Source organism: Sinocyclocheilus anshuiensis, unplaced genomic scaffold, assembly GCF_001515605.1.
Source record: "Sinocyclocheilus anshuiensis isolate Anshui unplaced genomic scaffold, SAMN03320099.WGS_v1.1 scaffold352, whole genome shotgun sequence".
Lineage (NCBI taxonomy): Eukaryota > Metazoa > Chordata > Actinopteri > Cypriniformes > Cyprinidae > Sinocyclocheilus > Sinocyclocheilus anshuiensis.
In genome coordinates this window covers 272,937-295,313 of record NW_015557093.1, presented here as the reverse complement: position 1 = coordinate 295,313, position 22,377 = coordinate 272,937, and the positions used below count along the sequence as shown (strand labels likewise).

Here is a 22,377-nt window from a genome sequence, read left to right as displayed (position 1 = left end):
CTTGGCCGGGGACTCGGGCGTGGCGGCCATCTTGGCCGGGGACTCGGGCTTAATGTGAGCAGACTCTGAAATGGCAGCCATGTCGTGACGAGACTCTTGTGTGGCGGCCATGTTGGGAAGAATCTCTTGCGGTGCCGGCATTACATGACAGGGTGAAACAATTACAAAATAAAAGACATGGAAAACATGAACAAGAAACAAAACCCAAACCCCACATTACAAAGGGAAAAAATTACACAGGTTTGAATAATTAAGAGGAGGAAAAAAAAATTTTTTTGGTGAACCATCCCTTTAAATCACAATAAGGATATTGAATTGAATTCCAATATGAAAAACAGTTTTTAATTATAGTGTGTGAATCAGATTACATGTTATGAATTCTATGGAGAATGAGTCTCTATCATTTCTGTGGCACATTACTTCCTATTATGCAAGCAGGGTAATATTTCACCTTTCATTTGGCTGTCAGGTGAATATGTTTGAATGTCATTGTCTCTCATTAGATTTAAAAGAGAGGAATGCCCACCTGTCACACCTGGCATGTCACAGTGTTGTAAATTATGAAGTGAGAAGAATTCAAAAGTGCTTGTCTAAACAGGTTCATTTTTAGACACATTTAATAGATGCTTTACAGCGTGGGATGGAACATATAGAACCTGTATGCAAAATGCCTGTAGCATAGAATATATAAAGTACAGCCCTGGATTTGCCATGAACACGCACATTAATTGGTCATAAAATTAGATACTTTTCAAGTTGCAACAATAAAGAAATTGTAGTCTGTTTAAATAACACAAAAACAAAAGATTTGATGTCTTTATTAAACAAGTGTAAAACTTTCAGTTTCACAGTTGACTTCCGTAGTGTTTTTTTTTTTCATATAACTACCGTCAACTGTTTGTTACCAACATTCTTCAAAATATCTTATGTGCTCAACAGAAGAAAGAAACTCATACAGGTTTGGGACAAATTTAGGGTGAGAAATTTTTTGGGTGAACTATCTCTTTAAATGTTTTATGTACCATAGACGCATTAACAGATAGGTTTGAGTGTTTTCAGAGTATTTCTGTCTTTAGCTAACGTCATTGAGCATTTTGTGCCATGCTCTTTCAGTCTTCATGCAGGACACCCACTTAGGGAGTATAAACTGTGCTGAACTTTCTCCATTTATAGACATATTTATCTTACCGAGGACTGATGAACAGAAAGCTTTCAGAAATACTTTTATAATCCTTTCCAGCTTTATGCAACAATTCTTCATTTTTAGCTGTTATGAGATCTCTTTTGTTTGAGGCTTGGTTCACATCAGGCCATGCTTCTTGTGAATAACAAACTCAACATTTGTAAGCGTTTTATAGGGCAAGGGCTCTGACCAACACCTTCAATCCTGTCTCATTAGACTCCATGGTTAGTCTTTGGAGAAATCATTAGCTGAGAGATTCACATTTCAATCAAGACATGAAAATGCATCGTGTTGCGACTTAGCTGCAGATTGTATAAAGCAGCTGCAGAAAAGGCAGAAATCATACTTCTCCTGCAACCTTAATAGCTTAGCTCCTTAATTACTATCGAAAAATAGCTGCAGGCTTTGTGGTTTGCATGTCTAATGTGAGGCAGATTTGTGTTCTCGTAGAATAGGAGCTCAAATACATTGTTCTTGCAGTGACACAAATCTTCCATGCCCCTGGTACTGCCTTGGACACTCGTCTGCATATATCAGTCATTCAATGAGGAAAACGTGCCCAGACACATCTTTCCATGATGATCAGCATCTTCATGCAAATTCCACTTTCATTTGCAAGAACTGAAAGTCAGAGCCCATGGGAACTCATGGCTGAGGAGCTTCATCAACTAATCAAGCTATAAATGCTTAGTCAGTCTAAATCAACAAGCCTCTCTGACATACAGGTACTTCATTTGATTAGTCAATCATGGCTTTCAGCAGTAAAATATTTTTGTATAATAACCACTAAACTACTGACAATTGATACATAATTTCACCTGATGTCAATATTTCATGTCCCTTTATTTAGAATGTTCTGTTGTTCAATCAATCAATCAATCACATAATGGCTGTAATATTTTCCACAAAAGCAACTGTTTTCATATTGATAAGAAATGTGAGCACCAAATCAGCATATAAGAATGATTTCTGAGGAATCATGTGACACTGAAGACTTGAGTAATGTCTGCTGAAAATGTTTCTGTCATCACAGAAACAAATGACATTCTATCAAAATAGAAAAGTTATATATAATATTTCACAATGTTACTGCTTTAAACTATATGTTTGATCAAATAAATGCATCCTTCATGACCACAAGATACTTATTTCAAAACAAACAAAAAATTACTGACCCCAAACTTTTGAAAGGTAGTGTAAAATTCCAGTTTTATCCGTTATGTAACATTTAGTTACATAAACATAAAGTTGCAGAGAACAGGTGGGGTACAAAGCTTTGTCGACTTTTATATATTTGTATTGTAAATCTGTGTTGTAAAAGCAATAAACTTTATAACTATCTACACACATTTATTACTGAATTATATTTGACACCTTAGGCTTGCTGTAGACTAGCGCAATGATTAATGCTCCACATGCCTGTAAAAAAAAGGATGAGGTATTTCTCAATAACTGGATATAAAATGACGCTGGTTACAGTCATTGCATTTCTCTTATCCAAACATCTTAACTCATTTCCTGCAACTACCAGTATAGCAGCAACTTTCAAAACCACAAGCCGGCTAAAGAAACTGGAGAAAAAGTGCTCCCTTCTGGACACGAACAACACAGCGAACATGAAGTATAAGTTATTACGATAATCACTACAACAAAAATCAGTTTGCATTTGCTGTTTCACCAGAATTTTATTAATTTTTACTCATACAAAAGTGTATTTTTAGAATCGCATTGATTTCTTTAAAGAGAAATGGTGACGTCTCTTCCTTATTCTGTTTTCAAAACTGGAAATACAAAGGAAGTGATGTCCATTGTAGGCTCTGTTATTTCTGAACTTTTCCAGAGGCTTTGAATATCTGAAAACTGATGATGTGTAATTTTGGCGTGTCCGCCGCCACCAGGTGTATTGTGGGAAAAGTGGTATTTCAGATGTCCTCTAGAGGGAGCCTTCTGCCACTCTCTTAAACAGTGTCTGTCTCTGTTGTGAGGTCATGTTCTCACATGTCTCCAGAAGATTGGTCACTATCAGCGTCTGCTGAACAGCCTTTGCTTTCACCCACACTCTGCCATTCATCCCAACAACCAGCTCAAAGGGAAAAATCTTCTCCAGGTCCTTTATTATTTCACTCTGAGGAGCCAGAAGTCTGATGGAAAGAACACCACCACATTCTTTACTGTAGCCTTGTAGGCAAGACACAACAGGCAAAAACATTTCATGCACTGGTCAATTTTGAGATTTTGGCTTTTCAGAATGTGCAAAATACACTTATTTTAATTCAATTACAATAGCCATTACAATAGCCATTCAGTAGCACAAAAACTTAATTTTAAATTTATTTTTCCTAAAAACATGGTGAAAATGTTTTTTTTTTTTCAGGCTGTTGACGGTATTTTGTGGAGTGCTAAAAAGAGATATCAAAAATCCTATCTGTAAAATCCTTTGACGCTAATATGACAACAAAATGAAACAAGATTTTGAACCTAGCTTTATTCAACGTTCAGATTTATGCAAATTAGTGCATATTTAATTAGTATTTAATCAAACTACATTTCAGAAACTTGTAATACAAAAAATGTTTTCAATCTTAATGTAAACAATCAACTAGGATAGTACGTAATCTAGTACTTAATTTTATTTTTACCCCATTCACCTGGGGTGTCTTGCTTTTAAAGTTAAGCTAGGAAGTATATAGATTTCTAAGCTGTATTACATGGACAAATCACAAACCTGCGCACGAGTCCCAGTGATACTTTAAAGAGCAGCCCATCAGCTCCAAACACCCCCATCCCGTTGGCCCTGCCACAGCTGTCTATACAAACCAACTCGGGTTCCATATCTTTGTTGGCAATTGTGAACTGACCGTACACCAGATCTCCAACCTGCAGAACAAAACCACACAATATCATTGTGTACATTCATAATACAACATAAACAGTGCTCTTAAAGAAATAACAATACAAGTAGGGTCAGTCAGAGTGTTAAAAATATTTGAGAAAGTACCTGCACATTAGGTCTGTTCCTCTTGGTTGCTCCCTCAAATGCCAGGTATGAAAGAGATGCCTGTTCACTTCCTCCCACGTCCACTTTGAAGATATCTCCAGACTTTGCAGTCACAATGCCGATCACACTTTCACCTTTGGCTGGTACATACTGGAAGAAATAAGGATTAACAGAACTATTTAGCTTTACTGAGTGACAGCTTGCTTTGGGAAAATGTATTCATTTTTTGATTTTATAAAACTTTTTCTTTTTTATATTTATTGTTAAATTGTATTTAGAAAAGTGCTAAAAATAAGTATACACATGTTCTGAATATTAGGAGCATTTTATTGAGGAAAAAAAACAGAATGATAATGAGCAATAAACATTTTTTTTTAAATAAATGAATTAATACAATTACAAAATGTAATTTCAAACAGAACAAACATTAGCTGAGCTAAAATAATAAGTGCACAAACTATGGGTTTACTGGTGTGAGTCCAGTTCCTCACCCGTCTCTGCTGAGAGTCTATCCAGTACATATTTGGCTGTTTATGGCGCAAAATTCCACTTTTACACACTTGAACTTCCTCTCCGTTTCTCCGGAGCCCTGGACCGCATATTATCTTTTCGGTTTTGATACTACCATCTCCAGATTCAGACAACCTGATTGAGAACACATCTCCTGGTAAAAGCACTTCACCGATTTTCTCTTTGAAACACGCATGTATGGTGTCCATTGCTAAAAAAGCAACGTGAGCGCCCTGTGTTTGTGTACTTCCGGGACCGAGAAAAGCTCTTATTTTCACAATAAAAGTGTAGAGATAAAATGTTAAAAGTATGATATTTTAGGTAATTGATCCAACCATTAAAAAAGTGTAAACAAACAAACAAATAAATACTGTCAAAACGATAAAGTCGTATAAAATCGATCAAAAAATATTGAGATTTTAAGATATTAAGAAAGTATTAACGCAACAACCAGAATTTTACTAACAGAAGCAAATCGGATATGATACGTTTTATAATTGTAGGGAGTCCTATAACCTATTTTACACAAATTTTTTAAAATCAAAATCTTATGTGTGCAGTTCCCTTGTCACTTCACAAATCACCCTGATGAAACCAGTTTGGGGGAAAATATATTTAGGACCAATTCAGAAATATTGGTTATTCAAAACTATGTGAAATGAAAAGGTATTATCTTACGTTTAAATAATGTTTTACATCCATTTGACGGCCGTACACCAGACTCCACCGGAAATGCGTCGAGGGGACTTTTGTTGTAACTTATTCCCGTTATGGCGGAGCACACAGAGGCAGAAGGCATTGGCCTGGCCGCTAACAGGTGTGGATTTTGCATTATTTTTCATACACCGGCTAACACAAACGATCAGTTATAGTTAGCTTCAGTTTTTCCTTAACAGTTCACTGAATAACGTTTCGCACTTGGCTAATTTGAATCTCTTGTAAGCCTCGTGTGGCCTGTTGGGTCGTGGACAATGAAAGCATCATAACAGCATACGACTGAATGTTTTTACATCGTTATGTCTTGACTTTTTAGCGCACTTCAAGTTACAAATCGTGTTTTTAGACATAATTGCGTCATATAAAGTCTATTATGGCACCTCAGGAAGATTTAATGGGCGTTATGGTTAGGCCTGTCACGTTAACAACTTTTTGTTTTGCGATATATTACCCCAGAAATAATTGCTATATTATTGTCATTTTAAAGACCATTTTATGCCACTGAATATATAATCATAATGTAACAGAATAATAATGCAAATAGCATAATAATGCAAGAAGGCCTACACACTTCCAAATGACAACAAACTTTAAATTTTTAAGAATATTTAGATAATGGAAATTAAGTATCAAGATATTAGATGCCTTAAAAAACTTGAATAAACAGTAAATAAACATTTTCTAACAAAAAGTGCAAAGTAACAAGTACACACACAAAAAAAAAAAGAAAAATGCACAAAGAGCTTGTATGGAGATTTTTCCATCTGCAGATTTTTCCCTGACCTTCTTTTCTCTGTAAATTAAGGGTGCACACTATTGCTGAAAAACACAATCACTACTCCGCATGCACAAAGACACAGATCCCTAAACAAGTCCATATCTGCAGAAGATGAAACTTTTTTTGTAGAAGCATTTTTTTAAATTTGAACTAGCACCTCATGACTACACCACATCATGTACGAGAAGCTGCAAAATACACAGGCGCAAGTGGAATGTACAAAACATCGTGACATTAATTTTTAAGTAAATATAATGGGCGATATATTGCGTGACCAAAAATGATTGAGGTCATGTACATATATTGCGCGATAAGTCGATATATTGATTATTGCGACAGGCCTAGTTATGGTTCGTAAGAATGAGTTACGATGTGTTGTTTTGCTATTTAGTGTCTTGTCTGCAGCAGTCGTTGTGTGCTGTACGGATACTATTTAAGTTTTTTTTTCGCTCCATCAGCATGGCTCAGCAGCCAGCACTCCTTTTCCCTGCCGCTGCCCCTCCACCCGCCAACCATTCCACCCGCAGGCAGCCTTTACTGAGCACCCCTGTGCCTCACTTTCCTATGATGAGGGGTCCTCCACCTCCTGCCCGGCCACCCTTCGGACGCATTCCCTTTGACCCCAGTGTGCCCCCTCCCATGGGTGCCCCACCTTTACAGGTATGAATATTACATCAGATACCATTTATTATGTAATTCCTCAGCTTTTTAAGATGTTGGGAATTGGGAAGGTTTCATTGACACCTATGACTTCTTTTTCACTTTAAGAGACCCCCGTTTATGCCTCCACCTGGAGGATCCATGCCGCCTCCACCTGGCATGATTTTCCCTCCAGGAATACCCCCTACAGCCTCTCCTGCTCCTACTCCTGCTCCTGCTCCTCCTTCCCTGCCCTCTACAGAAGAGATCTGGGTGGAGAATAAGAGCCCTGATGGCAAGGTATGACTTCTAATTCTTTGTGGATTGAAAGACATTGTTGTTCCCCATGGCAAAGTGTTTTGGGTTGTATTCCAGTCACTTGACCTGGAGAATTGTATTCTTGTTTTTTGGAATTCTTTGAGTACAATGTTCAAAAGAACTGCTTTTATTTAAACTGGAAAACATTAGTAATATTACAAATGTTTTAATGTCACTTACAAACAATTTAATGAAACACTGCTGAATAAAAGTACTGTTTTCTTCAGAAAAACCTAACTTTAGGACACTAGTGTATATTATATAATGAGAGCGGCATTGTTTGTCGGGTATAGCAACAGTAACTAAGGAGGGCGGGTCCTTGCGAACTCAATTGACAAGATATTACAAATTCTATGGTCAATTGACAAGATATTACAAATTCTGTTTTGCATAAATAAAAGCATAATTCATTGGATTTTGCATAATGCGTATTTTTGAAGTTCACTATGTGAACAGCTTGATCTCCTGTCCTCATCTGTTTGCTTTTCCTTATTATTTAGGTGTATTATTACAATGCACGTACGAGGGCATCATCCTGGACGAAGCCTGAAGGAGTGAAGGTGATCCAGCAGGCTGAGCTGGGTCCAGTGATGCTGAGCCAGGCGGTGGCAGCAGCAGCAGCAGCCATCGGAGGTTCCATCGGGCCTGGTCCATCTGTCAGCATCCCAGCTGCAGCCAACAGCACTACAACCACACACACCTCTCAGAGCCCCTCCATGGTCATGAGCTCCACCTCCTCTCCCAGCATCACAGCAGCCTCACCTCTCCTCCCAACACCTGTGTCAGGTAAATGTAATTCCAATGAGACCTCTAAGCAACAGCTTTTATGAGATTTCATTTGTTGACCAATAATTTATAAGCTTTTTGTGTCAGAAACAGCATTCTGGAGAAGCTTGTTTCATTCCACATATGTTTGTTCTTTTTGTCTTGGTGTCAGGAGTTGTTTTGGGTCAGAAACTCATTTGAGAAAAAAAGTTTTGTTCCCCATATTTGCTTTATTTATTTTGTCTGGGTGTCAGAAGTTGACATTAGAAACACATTCTGAGAAGTTTTTGTTCCCCATTTGTTTATTTGTTTATTTTATTTTCAGTTTTCTAAGTGTCAGAAATTGTTTTGGATCAGGATTTGGGCTTAATTTTTGTTACCCGTTTGTTTATTTGTTTATTTTGTCTGGGTGTCAGATGTTGTTTTGAGTCAGAAACGCATTCTGGGAACATTTTTGTTCCTCATTTGTTTGATTGTTTATTTTGTCTGGGTGTCAGATGTTGTTTTGAGTCAGAAACGCATTCTGGGAACATTTTTGTTCCTCATTTGTTTGTTTGTTTATTTTGTCTGGGTGTCAGAAGTTGTTTTGGGTCAGAAACTGAAAATAACATGGTTTGTTCCCCATATTTTATTTACTTTGTCTGGGTGTCAAAAGTTATATATTAGAAACACATTCTGCAAAATGTTGTTTTGTTCCCCTTTTATTTGTTTGTTTGTTCTTTTTCTGGGTGTCAGAAATTGTTTTGAATCAGATTTTGGGTTTAATTTTTGTTACCCATTTGTTTGTTTATTTGTTTATTTTGTCTGGGTGTCAGATGTTGTTTTGAGTCAGAAGCACATTCTGGGAACATTTTTGTTCCCCATTTTGTTGTTTGCTTTGTCTGGGTGTCTGAATTTGTTTTGGGTTGTGGAGAAAGTTTTGTTCCCCATTTGTTTGTTTATTTTATCTGGGTGTCAGAAGTTAATCTGTGATCATTCTGTACCCAATTGTTTGACCTGTAGCCCATGATGTCGTGGAGATGCCGTCAGTTGTAACCACAACTCCCAGTGCAATGGCAACCCCAATAGCAGCTGTCAATCCTCCGACGGTTACAGTGGCAATGACTACAGGACCGCCACCTCTGCCGTTGGCGTTGCCCCATACTGTGCCACAGGCCGCTGCTCCAATGCCAGGTTTCCCTCCTGTCATGGTGCCACCCTTCAGAGTGCCCCTGCCTGGCATGCCCATTCCGCTGCCTGGTAGGTTTGACCTTTGAACTTGTTGAATCATCTGTACCCTGTTAAGAATTCTTCTGCTCTAGTATGCGATTGCCTTTCTCTCCTCTGTTTCTTGTCTTTCTGGCTTTTTCACACTATCCCCAGTGCATGTCTGTAGTTTGACTGGAACCTGTAGGCTCTAAAAGATGCCTTTGTTTTTCTTCACTGCTTACAGTTGCCAAACATCTTTAGTGAAGTTGTATGGCAAAAATGGTTCTAGAAAGCAAAGCAAGCTCTATTGTAATATATTAAATGATAATTGCAGTCTTAACTACTGCATTAATGTCGTGGTGTTGCAGAAGTGACATTCAGTGTTCTATAGATGGCAATAATCCGCCATTTTCATGTGCACTTGTTGTCAAGCAACATAGGCTGACATTATCGCCTAATTTCAGTTGAATATAGATCAGCTAGCACTGTAGGAGATACTGTAGTGTTTACATTATAAATGAGTTAGTATTTGCTCTCCTTACACCTGGAAGCAGTAGTTGACGTATGTTTGTGTCTTTTCCAACATTCTTTGCTTGCTTATACGCTCTTTCAGGTGTAGCAATGATGCAGATAGTCAGCTGTCCCTATGTAAAGACTATCTCTCCTACCAAAAACGGTAATTCCCTTCCCCGTTATGGCATGTTAGTAACTGTTGTGCATCTTTATGCTTTTTTCAATGTAATCATTTCCAATTAGAGGCCCCTCTGTTTCTTACAAATGAGACATAGGCTGACTCACTTCGCTTTTTCAATTGTTTTTGACTTAAAGGGGTCATATGATGCGATTTCAAGTTTTCCTTTCTCTTTGGAGTGTTACAAGCTGTTCGTGAATAGATAAGATCCCTGAAGTTGCAAAGACTAAAGTCTCAAAACCAAAGAGATATTCTTTATCAAAGTTAAGACTCTGCCACACCCCCCTAAAACGGCTCGTTCTAACACGCCCCCACATATCTAGGTCACTATGTGGGAATATTTGCATAATGCGCCCGAATGTGCACGCAAAGAAAGAAGGCGTGGTTTCAGTAACCGCAGTTAGTGTTGAAGCAGCCATGTCAGGGAGATGCTGTGTGTTTCTAGGCAATAATGTACAGTATTTGAAAAATAATGTGTTTTTTGAACATTAAAGCATGTCAACATATTCTGTTACACCAAATACACAAAATAATTATCTTTAAAAAAGCATCATATGACCCCTTTTATATTTTACTTAGTTGGAGTAGATCTGTTTTTCCCCCCTCTGAAAACTTGTAACAGTTACAGTTGAGTTGTAGGCAGTAGATAATAAACTGCAATAGAAATTCAAATAACACAGTGTTGTGATTTGTCGTAACGGTGTTCCTACCTTGTGTCCCTTTTTTCTTTAATATTTTTAATGTGATATTGTGGTGGTATTGTCTTTGCATGCATTAGTCCCATGTTTAATTGAATGTTTAAGTTTTTATGATATTTTGTGCTGTAGTTAAATCATCCAACAAAGATTTTAAGATTTTTTTTTCTACTAGTAGAAATTCTGACTTTTTTTTTTTTGGTCATATTATGTTGTAAAACTATATGTAACTAATATAACTATGCAAAAGCATTATTCCATCTTTTTTATTATGGGAGAGAAGAGCCACCTGTCTTGAACCGATTCTGATTTTGTGTATGTTATATCAAGGTATGCTCCCTGGCTTGGCACCTCCTTTGGTACCCATGATGTCTCCTCAAATGGCAATGGCTGGGCCCTCAGGACTGCCTAGAGCTCTGAGTACATCTGACTGGACTGAGTTTAAAACCCCAGAGGGAAAGTCCTACTACTACAATAAACACACACATGAGACCACCTGGGACAAACCAGAAGAACTCAAAGAGACAGGTTAGAACCACTAGGGCAATTGCCCTGGGCATGACTTGTAAAAAAATAAAATAAGTTAATTAAATATTAATTACCAATGACATTTTCTTTTTCAATACTGGTGTTGTGCTAATTCTGTTAAATTGTTTTTTATTTCTAGTTTACTAATGTTACAGTTTAAGATGAGTGCTGAAATGTGGAAATGTGCAAAGATGATTATAACAAATTATTTCCAGTCAGTATAATATATATGTATTTGTTTCCAACTGTCTTCAATATTTCCTGATTTGACAGTTGCCCTTCTCCATGTCTCCATAACAGAAAAAGAGAGTGAGAAGATCAAGGATGCAGCTCTTGACATGATTGATGCTGAAATCATGGAAATGGAAGATGGAAGCCCAAAAATTGATCCACCAAAAGAGAAGAAAGAGGTTGGTAGTGTATCTAGTTTTCTAAATTGTTGTGTGCAAACAACCGTTTCTGACATCATCTGTGTGTTATTCCTAGGAGCTGAAAGAGGAAGAGATGACAGAGGAACAGAAGGCAGCGAAAAAGGCAAAGCCTGTTGCAACCACACCTATTCCTGGCACACCATGGTAGGCAACTGCTGTTTACACAGATTTATTTGATTTGCACAAATCAGATCAACTACATTTAATAGACAAGTTTTGATTTATAAATAAAGTGAAAAAATTATTTGGAGCTTTTGGGTGTTGGCTCTTTGTATTGGATTTACCTGTGCCCAATGCTTATGCATATGTGTCAGGTGTGTGGTGTGGACAGGTGACGAGCGAGTGTTCTTTTACAACCCAACCACGCGTCTGTCCATGTGGGAGCGGCCGGAGGAGCTGGTGGGACGGGTTGATGTTGATAAAGCGATCCAGGAACCTCCCCACAAAAGAGGCCTGGACAACAGCAACAAACTGGGTAAAGGTCATCTCCATAAAAATGCATCTGTTGCATTTAATGTTAAATATCTCTCGTATTAAGTATTTTCTCTTTTTCGTAGAAATTACAGATTGTTTGTGTTTTTCAACAAATATTTAGAAAGGATCGAAATAATGCTGTATCAAAACCATGTGCAATGTACTAATTTTCCATAATCAAGTAATTGATAAAACAGCCAGAAAGCAGAGCTCCAGACAAAAATAAAGAAACAAGCGCCAAATATTATTTTTGAAGTGCCAGCATAGAAATGAACTTGCACTTGAATTTTAAGCACTTACACTGCCAGTCAAAAGTTTTTGAACAGTAAGATTTTTATTTGATCCAAAATACAGCAAAAGCAGTAATATTGTGAAATATTTTTACAATTTAAAATAACTGCTTTCTATTTTAATATATTTTCAAATGTAATTTATTCCTGTGATCAAAGCTGAATTTTCAGCATCATTACTCCAGTCTTCAGTGTCACATGATTCTTCAGAAATCATTCTAATATGCTGATTTGCTGTTCAAGAAACATTTTTTATTATTATTCTCAATATTTAAAACAGTTGAGTACATTTTTTTTTTCAGGATTCTTTGATGAATAGAAAGATCCAAAGATCAGCATTTATCTGAAATGAAAAGCTTTTGTAACGTTATACACTATACCATTTTTTTGAGAAAGAAATGATAGAAATTAATACTTTTATTTAGCAAGGATGCTTTAAATTGATCAAAAGTGATGATAAAGACATTTATAATGTTACAAAAGATTTCTGTTTCAGATAAATGCTGTTCTTCTGAATTTTCTATTCATCAAAGAAACCTGAAAAATTCTACTCCGCTGTTTTCAACATAATAATAATAATAATAAATGTTTTTGAGCAGTAAATCAGAATATTAGAATGATTTCTGAAGGATCATGTGACTGGAGAAATTATGCTCAAAATTCTGCTTTGAAATCACAGGAATAAATTACATTTTAAAATATATTCAAATAGAAAACACTTGTTTTAAAGATTTATTTCAAAAATGATTTTTATTTCAAAAATTTACTGTTTTCGCTGTACTTTGGATCAAATAAACGCAGTCTTGGTGAGCAGAACAGACTTCTTCAAAAAACATTAAAAATCGTACTGTTCAAAAACTTTTGACTGGTAGTGTACTTTTAGTCATCCTGCCACCTGTATACCGTAAGTCTGCCCACCTTTTATAGCACATCCATTTTCATGCCTCTCATAGTTGTTCTGCAATTTTTATTTAATATCATAATGTGTAAATTTATGTTGAAACCATTGGCGATCTCATTACAAATGTAACTTGCAAATTAATATTTTTGGTCACAAATGTAGCCATCTTAGGCGCAGCCTGGAGCCCTGCAATAAGAACAAATTTGACATGTAATGTTTTTATATTTTTCTAAATTTGTCACTATGCTACACCTCAAAAGTGGGGAAAACTCCTGTCTGCATGTCAGCTGTGAGCATGAATTGTTCTCTATCCATGTCAGACCTTCAACAGCTTGTTAATAACTGTCCAAACCTTCTGTTGCGTGTTTGTGTTTCCTGGAACACAGTGCTAGCTAAAGAGGAGCAGGAGTTTGCTGTAGCAGAAGACACACCTGAAGATGAACCCAGCAAGGCCAAGAGACGAAAGTGAGAATTTTTACAAAAACGAGTATTAAGAAAGTAAAAAGTCAGTTTTGACTTTTCAGAGGAAGTTGCATAAAATTCTTCATGTCTCCCAGCACTTAAAGGCAGTTCACACAAAGTCAAATGCAAATGAAAGTATAAAATATTCATGAGCATTTTTTAACTGTTCACGCTTAGTCAGATGCCAGAATTTCTTCAGTCTCTAAAAAAAAATTTGACTACCAGAATCAATTGTTTGGATGCTAAAATAAAGTAAACGACATCTGAACAATTAAAAATGTGTCTGGTCTAAATAAGACGACAGCAGATTATTATGATATTATGGGCTGTGAAATAAGTCAAAGACATTTGTTTTGTTATCTTGTGTGATTTCATGCCAAAAGTTCAGACTTGATATGAATAGGCTGGTTTAGGCTTAGTCGCATATCTTCTGACTGATTTGTTGTTTTGTGCGTTAGGATAGAGGAGAAGAAGGAGGCCGACACAGAGAAAGAGGCAGCTATGGAGGCAGAGCTGAAGGCGGCACGTGAGAGAGCCGTGGTACCTCAGGAAGCTCGGATGAGTCAGTTTAAAGACATGCTGCTTGAGCGAGGGGTAAGACACATACATTTTATTTATTTAATAAGTAAATAGATGCACACGCACATAAACTTCCTTGCAAAAGTCTGTAGTCTGTAAGATTTTTTTTTTTTTTTTTAAATGAGCACTTATTCAGCAAGGATGCATTAAATTTATCCAAAGTGACAGTAAAGACGTTTATAATGTCACAGAATATTTATATTTTAAATAAATGCTGTTCTTTTTAACTTTCTGTTCATCTGAAGTCTTGAAAAAATGTGTTATGGTTTCCTCAAAAATACTAAGCAACTGTTTACAACATTAAATTCATTTAAACATCAAACAGAAAACAGTTTTCCTAATTGGAATATTTCACTTTATTACTGTTTTTTCTGTATTTTTGATCAAATAATTGCTGCTTTGGTGAGCTTAAGAGACTTTGTTTTGTAAAATCTTACTGACCCCAAACTTTTAAGAGAAAATGTGTATGTTGTTTTTTGTGTGTATTTCATTAGTACTCTGTGAATCATGTGAGAGATCAAGTAATCTGCTCTGAATGATGATGACAAGGCAGCACTATATTTATTCCTCAGGTATTCTAGTTAGTTGGGCCTAGTTTTAAATCCAGTGTATACTCATGTACTTATGTAATTACAAAGTCAACACAAAATAAAACTGCTTATTTATTCCATAACAAAATGGCAGAGAGATTTGGCTGGGCGTGATCCTGCAGTGCTGTTTATATATTTATTTTCTGGTCTTAAAGGTTAAACCCATCATTTGTTTAAGCTACGGTTCTCATTAAAATACTCACCTGACATTTTCAGGTGATCAAAGAACCACTGATCAGTGGAGTCTCGCATCTCCCCCCTCTTGGCAACAGATTTGATATTTCTACTATGAAATATGGATAAACGCATATGTCACTTATGTGATGGAGATCCCTTCAAGTCTGTAGTAGAGAGCTGTCTGCCCTTTGCCACGCCGTCCAATGCCAAAGATGAAAGGCACATTTGCAGTCAAAGGGTCTCATCATCAATGCAAGACCCCTTCCTCCTCTCCTCGGACCCCCACGTGTCTGAGAGGTGCCGTACAGCAGCATATACAGTCATCACTCGAGTAGACGAGCTGCCCGTTCACCCCCATCTAATTACTTCTCTCATTGCGCCAATTAGCATGGTGGGAAAAGAAAGGTTTGGAGGCTGAGAGATAGAAGCTGAGGACCACCTGTCGGTGTGTGTCATTCATTAGGGATGGTGGGATGGGGGATGAAAAGCAGTGGGCTCACACACCCTGACTCCAGCGTCACAGGAGGGGGACATGCTCAGAGGGGTTCACCTACTGAACACTCTCTTCTCGTTATAATGGCCCTAATTAAGAGGAAGGGGGGTTGAAATGGCTCTATGACTCTTTTTCTCCATCTCTAAACATCTTGCTTGTTTTTTTATCAGGTCTCTGCGTTCTCTACCTGGGAGAAGGAGCTTCATAAGATTGTATTTGATCCACGTTATCTGCTGCTCAATCCCAAAGAGAGAAAACAGGTACACACACACACACTGTACCATGCCTCTACCATGTCCACAAAATAAAAACAGATTGAAATCAGTCTCCAAATATAGTGTACATGTGCCCACTCGTCTCACACCACTGTGCACTCTGCAGGTGTTCGATCAGTATGTGAAGACACGTGCTGAGGAGGAGAGGAAAGAGAAAAAGAATAAAATCATGCAGGTCAAAGATGACTTCAGGAAAATTATGGAGGACGCTAAACTGGGTGTCAGGTAAATGCTTAAACCTTTAAGTCACTAAGGACCATCTGGATACACCTAATTCATCAATGCTGTTAGTGTTAATAATGGTGTTCACTTACTTAAAGGTGTTTATCAGAAATAAGCCAAGTAGGTTATGAAATAATAAACCATTTTAAAATGTTGGGCTTTGAAAAGTGTGCAGTTCAGTGGTTGTCCATCTGCATGCTGACATAGACAAACAATTAAAAATAGCAATAACGCATCCTGTGTGAACAACCTCTAAGTTTCGTTTTGTTTATTTAATGTTTTTGTCTGCTGTAACAGTATAATGTTTTTGAATTAACTTCATTTGGGGTCTGTTCACAACAGATATTGACATGTCTGACTAATTAATCAAAATAACTGTAAAATATTGCAGAAAATAAATATTTTAGTGGAAATGGTGGTAGATTTTTTTCAGGATTCTTTGATGAATAGAAAGTTCTAAAGAACAGCTTTTTATTGATATAGAAATCTACAAATGTCGCCATTGCTGAAAAAAGTATTAATTTCTTTAAAAGAAATCTTGCTGACCCCAAAATTTTGAACAGTAATGTAATTAATTGTATTAAAATATTTTACTTATTGACATCCCTAATTCAATTGTAACCCATCCTTCTTTTGCATTGCTATGAATGTAAATATGCTAAATGCATAATCTAACAACAGGGACTTTGCCGTCTTCACAGAACAACATTCAGCGAGTTCGCTGCCAAATACGCCAGGGATTCACGCTTTAAGGCTGTTGAAAAGATGAAAGACAGAGAAGCCATTTTTAATGAATACATGACGGCCTTGAGAAAGAAGGAGAAAGAGAACTCAAAGAATCGTGGAGAAAAGGTGAGGAGATGAAGTTTATACAGAACTGTTACCTTATTTTACCACAAGCTGAGATGTCAATCCTATTAAACTTTCGGAAGTGGTACTTGTTATTTAACTGACATTTAATACAATAGAAGCAAGTGCTCAATGGGTGCACACAGAACCAGGACCCCCTACCCAGACATTATTATACATTGGATATCTCTTGGTATCTTTTTAAAATACTTCACATTCATTGTCATGAAATACACTGCATGTCCACAGACCAATACACTCGCAGACTGAGACCAAGAGACTGTGACTGTTTGTTAGTTGTTCATGAGCTGTAATCTGCCCTGGTGTTTGGTCCACACACTTGCTGTCTTTGTGGCTAGGGTTAAGTGCAGAGCATCTGGGCTGATTGCCTTTGGCAGCTAAAGGTCAGCAATCAAACATTAATGCCAGTGAAATGTCACCTGTGTGGGGGGGCCATAGGTTAGGAGGGAGTGTTCACCAGGTGGGGTTCACCAGAGGATGCCCATCTAATTCCGTGATAATCAAAACGTATTAACAACGATCACATTTTTAAACTGTTGCAGTGGCCGGTGGCAGTAGTGACTCATTGCAAATGTATAGTTCAGACGTGAAGAAACATTGTCACAGAATCCAACAATATAAGTAACTAATTTAACTTGCCTTGCTCAAAGGTGCAGTAGTGGTGGGCAATGAGTTGTCATGATCTCATGTGGGATTCGAACCACCATCCTTTTGTCTAATAGCCTAGATCTATACAGTTTATATTTGAACGTGTTCCTGCACTCGTATGTGCTGTAAACATGTCATGTCTCTGACCCCTTTATCACTCCACCACAATACACTTTTGTCTGCAGACATGGGCTTGGAGTCATTTTGAAGAAATTAGCTTTATTGGAGCAATTTCATATTATTTGGTGACAATAGCAAAATGGTGATATTTCATGGATTCTCTCTTTTGGGGTTTAAAACTGCAACCCTACCAAATTTTTATCTCTTGAAATTTAACCATTAACCATTAAAGGGATAGTTCACCCAAAAAGGAAAAGCTCAACCAGGTCTCGTCCCATTTGATATCACAAATCCCAGAAAATATGCGTATGTTGTAGTCCAAATGAGTCGTTCGTTGTAGTTTTTGAAAAGTGATTTCTGTTAAATAAAATATCTCCTTTTGAAGTGGACTTTGAGCTTTGTAACTTTGCAGATCTTTTTTATGCTCAAACAGCAACATTACAGACCAACTAAAGTTGAAAAATTAAAACGCATAATAGGACCCCTTTAAGATATTTTTGATGAAATCCAAGAGCTTTCTGACCCTGCATAGACAACGAAACTGACACGTTCAAGGCCCAGAAAGGTAGTAAAGACATTGTTAAAATAGTCCATGTGACATCAGTGGTTCAATCGTAATGAGACTGACACAGAAGAGAAGAAATTGTTGAATAAAGTCGTTCTTTGGGCAAAAAAGTATTCTTGTAGCTTCATAACATTACTGTTGAACCCCTGATGTCACATGGACTATTTTAATGATGTCCTTACTACCTTACTGGGTCTTGAACGTGTCCGTTACATTGCTGTCTATGCAGGGTCAGAAAGCTCTCGGGTTTCATCAAAAACATTTTGTGTTCCGAAGATGAACAAAGGTCTTAAGGGTTTGGAACAACATGAGGGTGAGTAATTAATGACAGAATTTTCATTTTTGGGTGAACTATCCCCTTAAAGGTCTTTAAAGAGTCCACATCCTTTTGTCCAATAGCCTAGATCTATACAGTTTATATTTGAACATGTGTTCCTGCACTCGTATGTGCTGTAAACATGTCATGTCTCTGACCCCTTTATCACTCCACCACAATACACTTTTGTCTGCAGACATGGGCTTGGAGTCATTTTGAAGAAATTAGCTTTATTGGAGCAATTTCATATTATTTGGTGACAATAGCAAAATGGTGATATTTCATGGATTCTCTCTTTTGGGGTTTAAAACTGCAACCCTACCAAATTTTTATCTCTTGAAATTTAACCATTAACCATTAAAGGGATAGTTCACCCAAAAAGGAAAAGCTCAACCAGGTCTCGTCCCATTTGATATCACAAATCCCAGAAAATATGCGTATGTTGTAGTCCAAATGAGTCGTTCGTTGTAGTTTTTGAAAAGTGATTTCTGTTAAAAAAATATCTCCTTTTGAAGTGGACTTTGAGCTTTGTAACTTTGCAGATCTTTTTTATGCTCAAACAGCAACATTACAGACCAACTAAAGTTGAAAAATTAAAACGCATAATAGGACCCCTTTAAGATATTTTTGATGAAATCCAAGAGCTTTCTGACCCTGCATAGACAACGAAACTGACACGTTCAAGGCCCAGAAAGGTAGTAAAGACATTGTTAAAATAGTCCATGTGACATCAGTGGTTCAATCGTAATGAGACTGACACAGAAGAGAAGAAATTGTTGAATAAAGTCGTTCTTTGGGCAAAAAAGTATTCTTGTAGCTTCATAACATTACTGTTGAACCCCTGATGTCACATGGACTATTTTAATGATGTCCTTACTACCTTACTGGGTCTTGAACGTGTCCGTTACATTGCTGTCTATGCAGGGTCAGAAAGCTCTCGGGTTTCATCAAAAACATTTTGTGTTCCGAAGATGAACAAAGGTCTTAAGGGTTTGGAACAACATGAGGGTGAGTAATTAATGACAGAATTTTCATTTTTGGGTGAACTATCCCCTTAAAGGTCTTTAAAGAGTCCAAAATTCTCGTCCAAAATTCTTGCACGATAAAAAAATATGGCCTCACGTTGTGTCAATTGCATTTACACATTGCCTCCAAAACTTTCGTCCATCATGAAAAAATCGGATCAGGTTCGATTTTCTGTGTTTTCACATCTGTAGCAAGCATTTTGGTAGGAAAGGATGACAAATAAGAAAAAAATGTAAAAACGCATACAAAAATTTCGGACTCATTGTGCAAGGACCTTAAGCCCCAATACCCTATAGATTTTTGTTGCTATTTTTTTTTTAAGGTCAAGCAAGACTTTTTTGAGCTCCTGTCAGATTACCATGTCGATGGTCAGCAGCGCTGGAGCAAAGTGAAGGAAAAGATGGAGACTGACCCTCGCTACAAGGCTGTGGAAACTTCTGCAGTTCGAGAAGAACTATTTAAGGAGTATGTGGAGCGTCTTGCCAAGGTTAGTGAAGCTGCTTCACTTTACACTTTACATGGTGCCAACCCAACAAATGAGAAATATATGCATGAAATTATAGTGCTTTAGAAATAATAAATACTTTTACATAATGGATAAAAGATAAATGTAAAAAAAACAAAAAAAAAAACATGTATTGACAACTTAGCTTTTTCTGTTATATGATCTTAATGCTCCTCCAGAATCCAAACTCTGAGAAGGAGAAGGAGCTAGAGAAACAGGCCCGCATAGAGGCCAGTCTAAGGGAAAGAGAGCGCATGGTGCAGAGATTTCGCTCGGAGCAGACCAAAGAGATTGACCGTGAGAGAGAACAGCACAAGAGGGAAGAAGCTGTCCAGAATTTTAAAGCGCTCTTGTCTGATATGGTAATAGACAGTGTTGCAGTATGACTTTATATCATGCCAGATTGAATATCTCAGTCTGGAACTGAGTAAAACGCAGCCTAATTTTCATTTTTGGGTGAACTAACCCTTTAATCTTAAATCTAACAATGTAAAATTGTCATTAAAAATTGTTTTCTGCATGTGACAGGTAAAGTCATCTGATGCAAACTGGTCAGAGACACGTCGGACCCTGAGGAAGGATCACCGCTGGGAGTCATCCTCACTGCTGGAGAGGGATGAGAAAGAGAGGCTCTTTAACGAGCACATCGAGGCCCTCGCAAAGAAGAAAAAGGAGCTATTTCGCCAACTTCTGGATGAGACGACCTCCGTACGTAGTGCCCTGACGCCATTGCCTGGGTCATATGTCTAACTCTGTTTGTTGTCAGTTAATCTGTTGTTAATCTCAAATTCCTTCCTCTACATCAGATCAATTTGATGACATCTTGGAAGGAAGTGAAGAAACTCATTAAAGAAGATCCAAGATGCATCAAGTTTTCCAGCAGTGACAGAGTAAGGCCTGTCTTTTGTTCAAAAACAAGAATGTGTTGTACTCCTCTAGTCAAAAAGCTATGTCTTTGTTAAAGCTATAGAGTAAGTCTTTGTTCCTGCTGTTCACCTTTTCACTGTAGAAAAGACAGAGGGAGTTTGGTGATTACATCAAAGACAAGTATATCACAGCCAAAGCAGACTTCCGAACTCTTCTGAAAGAGACCAAGTTCATCACCTACAAGTGAGAAGCTTCAAATCTGTGATCATAAAATTCTAGATTCTTATTCTACCATATATAAAAACAATTATTTAGTAAGAGAAAACAGCATCAGTAAAAACTGTAACAGCTGTCCTGTTAATATACAGTTCTTCTGACTCATTGCATGTCCTTTTTTGTGTCTCCAGATCACGTAAGTTGATGCAGGAGTCAGAGCAGCAGTTGTCGGACATAGAGAAGATCTTGCAAAAGGATAAAAGGTACCTGGTTCTGGACTGTATGTCAGAAGAGAGGCACAAACTCCTCATGGCGTATGTGGAGGAGCTGGACCGCAGGGGACCACCTCCACCTCCCACTGCCTTTGAACCTGCTCGACGCTCCACTAAATGATAACACACCTCCCAGATATTTTTTTGCACTCCTTGAGCCCACACTACCACCGTTCACATTATAGACTCGCAGAAATGGTAAATCACTCCAGCTCAAAGGTTCTACTTAACTTGACAAACCTTTCAAAGTGAATGGTACATACCCACTTAGCTCATGCCACAGAGAACATCATGGGTTAGTGACCAATCAATTCAGCTAAGCATAAGACACGGAATAAGTATTTGGACCAACTGGAAGGGTTTTTTTATGATGCATTTCTAGGTCATCTCCATAAGGAGCCAGTGTTTTCATGTTCTTACACAAACTCTTTATCCGTCCATTCAAGGGTTAAAGCCACATTAGATGCTCATTGGTGATTGTAGAGAGTCCGTCATGTGTTTGGGTAATTGTCCTGAACATCATCTGGAGGTATGACCACCTGGTGCCTGCCGACCTTTTTTTCCGCTCTAGCCTCTGCAATCTCAAATTGCGAACATCAATTCCGTTTCACATGTCCCATCTTTTGCTCCAAACTGATTTCCTGAAATTGGGAGAACCTCCCAGTTTTGTGAACATTTTTGGTGACTTTAGTCACCCACAGGGATATTCAAGAATTATGAAAGCCTCTCTGTGTATATGTAATTTTAACCGACTGTTGGGTTAACATGTAAGATGTTTCTAGATGATGAATATATATGGATAATAAGTATTCATTAGTTTGTTTACAATGTGTTACAACTGACCGTATGAGCACTGGCAGTTGGCCATGTCAACTGGTCTTACGGTTTAATTTAATTGTCCAGATGTTTCTTAAAAAAAGATCTTTTTTGCTTTATGTACAGTTGAAGTTGAATAAAAGCAACCTTTTTTTTTTTTACTTCTGTGACTGGATTTTACGTTTTGCAGGTGTGTGCAGTATGTGTAGAACAGCTCAAAGCAGAACACAAAAACAACACAACTCCTTAGTA

The 22,377-nt window shown here is 37.5% G+C and overlaps 2 protein-coding genes across 4 annotated transcripts; one reads left to right on the top strand and one right to left on the bottom strand.

Annotated features, from left to right (window-relative positions):
• Positions 1-2,464: 2,464 nt before the first annotated feature.
• Positions 2,465-4,952, bottom strand: LOC107677356 (exosome complex component RRP40-like). The gene is made up of 4 exons (XM_016472236.1): positions 4,673-4,952; positions 4,182-4,331; positions 3,909-4,060; positions 2,465-3,324 (listed from the first exon to the last, which is right to left on the bottom strand). The coding sequence occupies exons 1-4, from the start codon at positions 4,898-4,900 to the stop codon at positions 3,117-3,119; spliced, it is 738 nt and encodes a 245-aa protein (XP_016327722.1). The 5' UTR covers positions 4,901-4,952; the 3' UTR covers positions 2,465-3,116.
• Positions 4,953-5,418: 466 nt separating this feature from the next.
• Positions 5,419-22,279, top strand: LOC107677390 (transcription elongation regulator 1-like). 3 transcript variants are annotated; one of them, XM_016472276.1, is made up of 21 exons: positions 5,419-5,508; positions 6,645-6,846; positions 6,955-7,125; positions 7,644-7,929; positions 8,911-9,147; positions 9,710-9,772; positions 10,813-11,010; positions 11,311-11,420; positions 11,500-11,585; positions 11,756-11,916; positions 13,493-13,571; positions 14,027-14,162; positions 15,578-15,667; positions 15,789-15,907; positions 16,606-16,756; positions 19,772-19,936; positions 20,134-20,316; positions 20,483-20,662; positions 20,761-20,844; positions 20,964-21,064; positions 21,229-22,279. In XM_016472276.1, exons 1-21 carry the CDS (start codon positions 5,462-5,464, stop codon positions 21,428-21,430), a joined length of 3,051 nt encoding a protein of 1,016 aa, XP_016327762.1. In that variant the 5' UTR covers positions 5,419-5,461; the 3' UTR covers positions 21,431-22,279. The 3 variants fall into 3 exon arrangements, with proteins under 3 accessions (XP_016327762.1, XP_016327761.1, XP_016327763.1); XM_016472275.1 differs by having other exon boundaries at positions 11,497-11,585; XM_016472277.1 differs by lacking the exon at positions 9,710-9,772 and having other exon boundaries at positions 11,497-11,585.
• Positions 22,280-22,377: the final 98 nt, after the last annotated feature.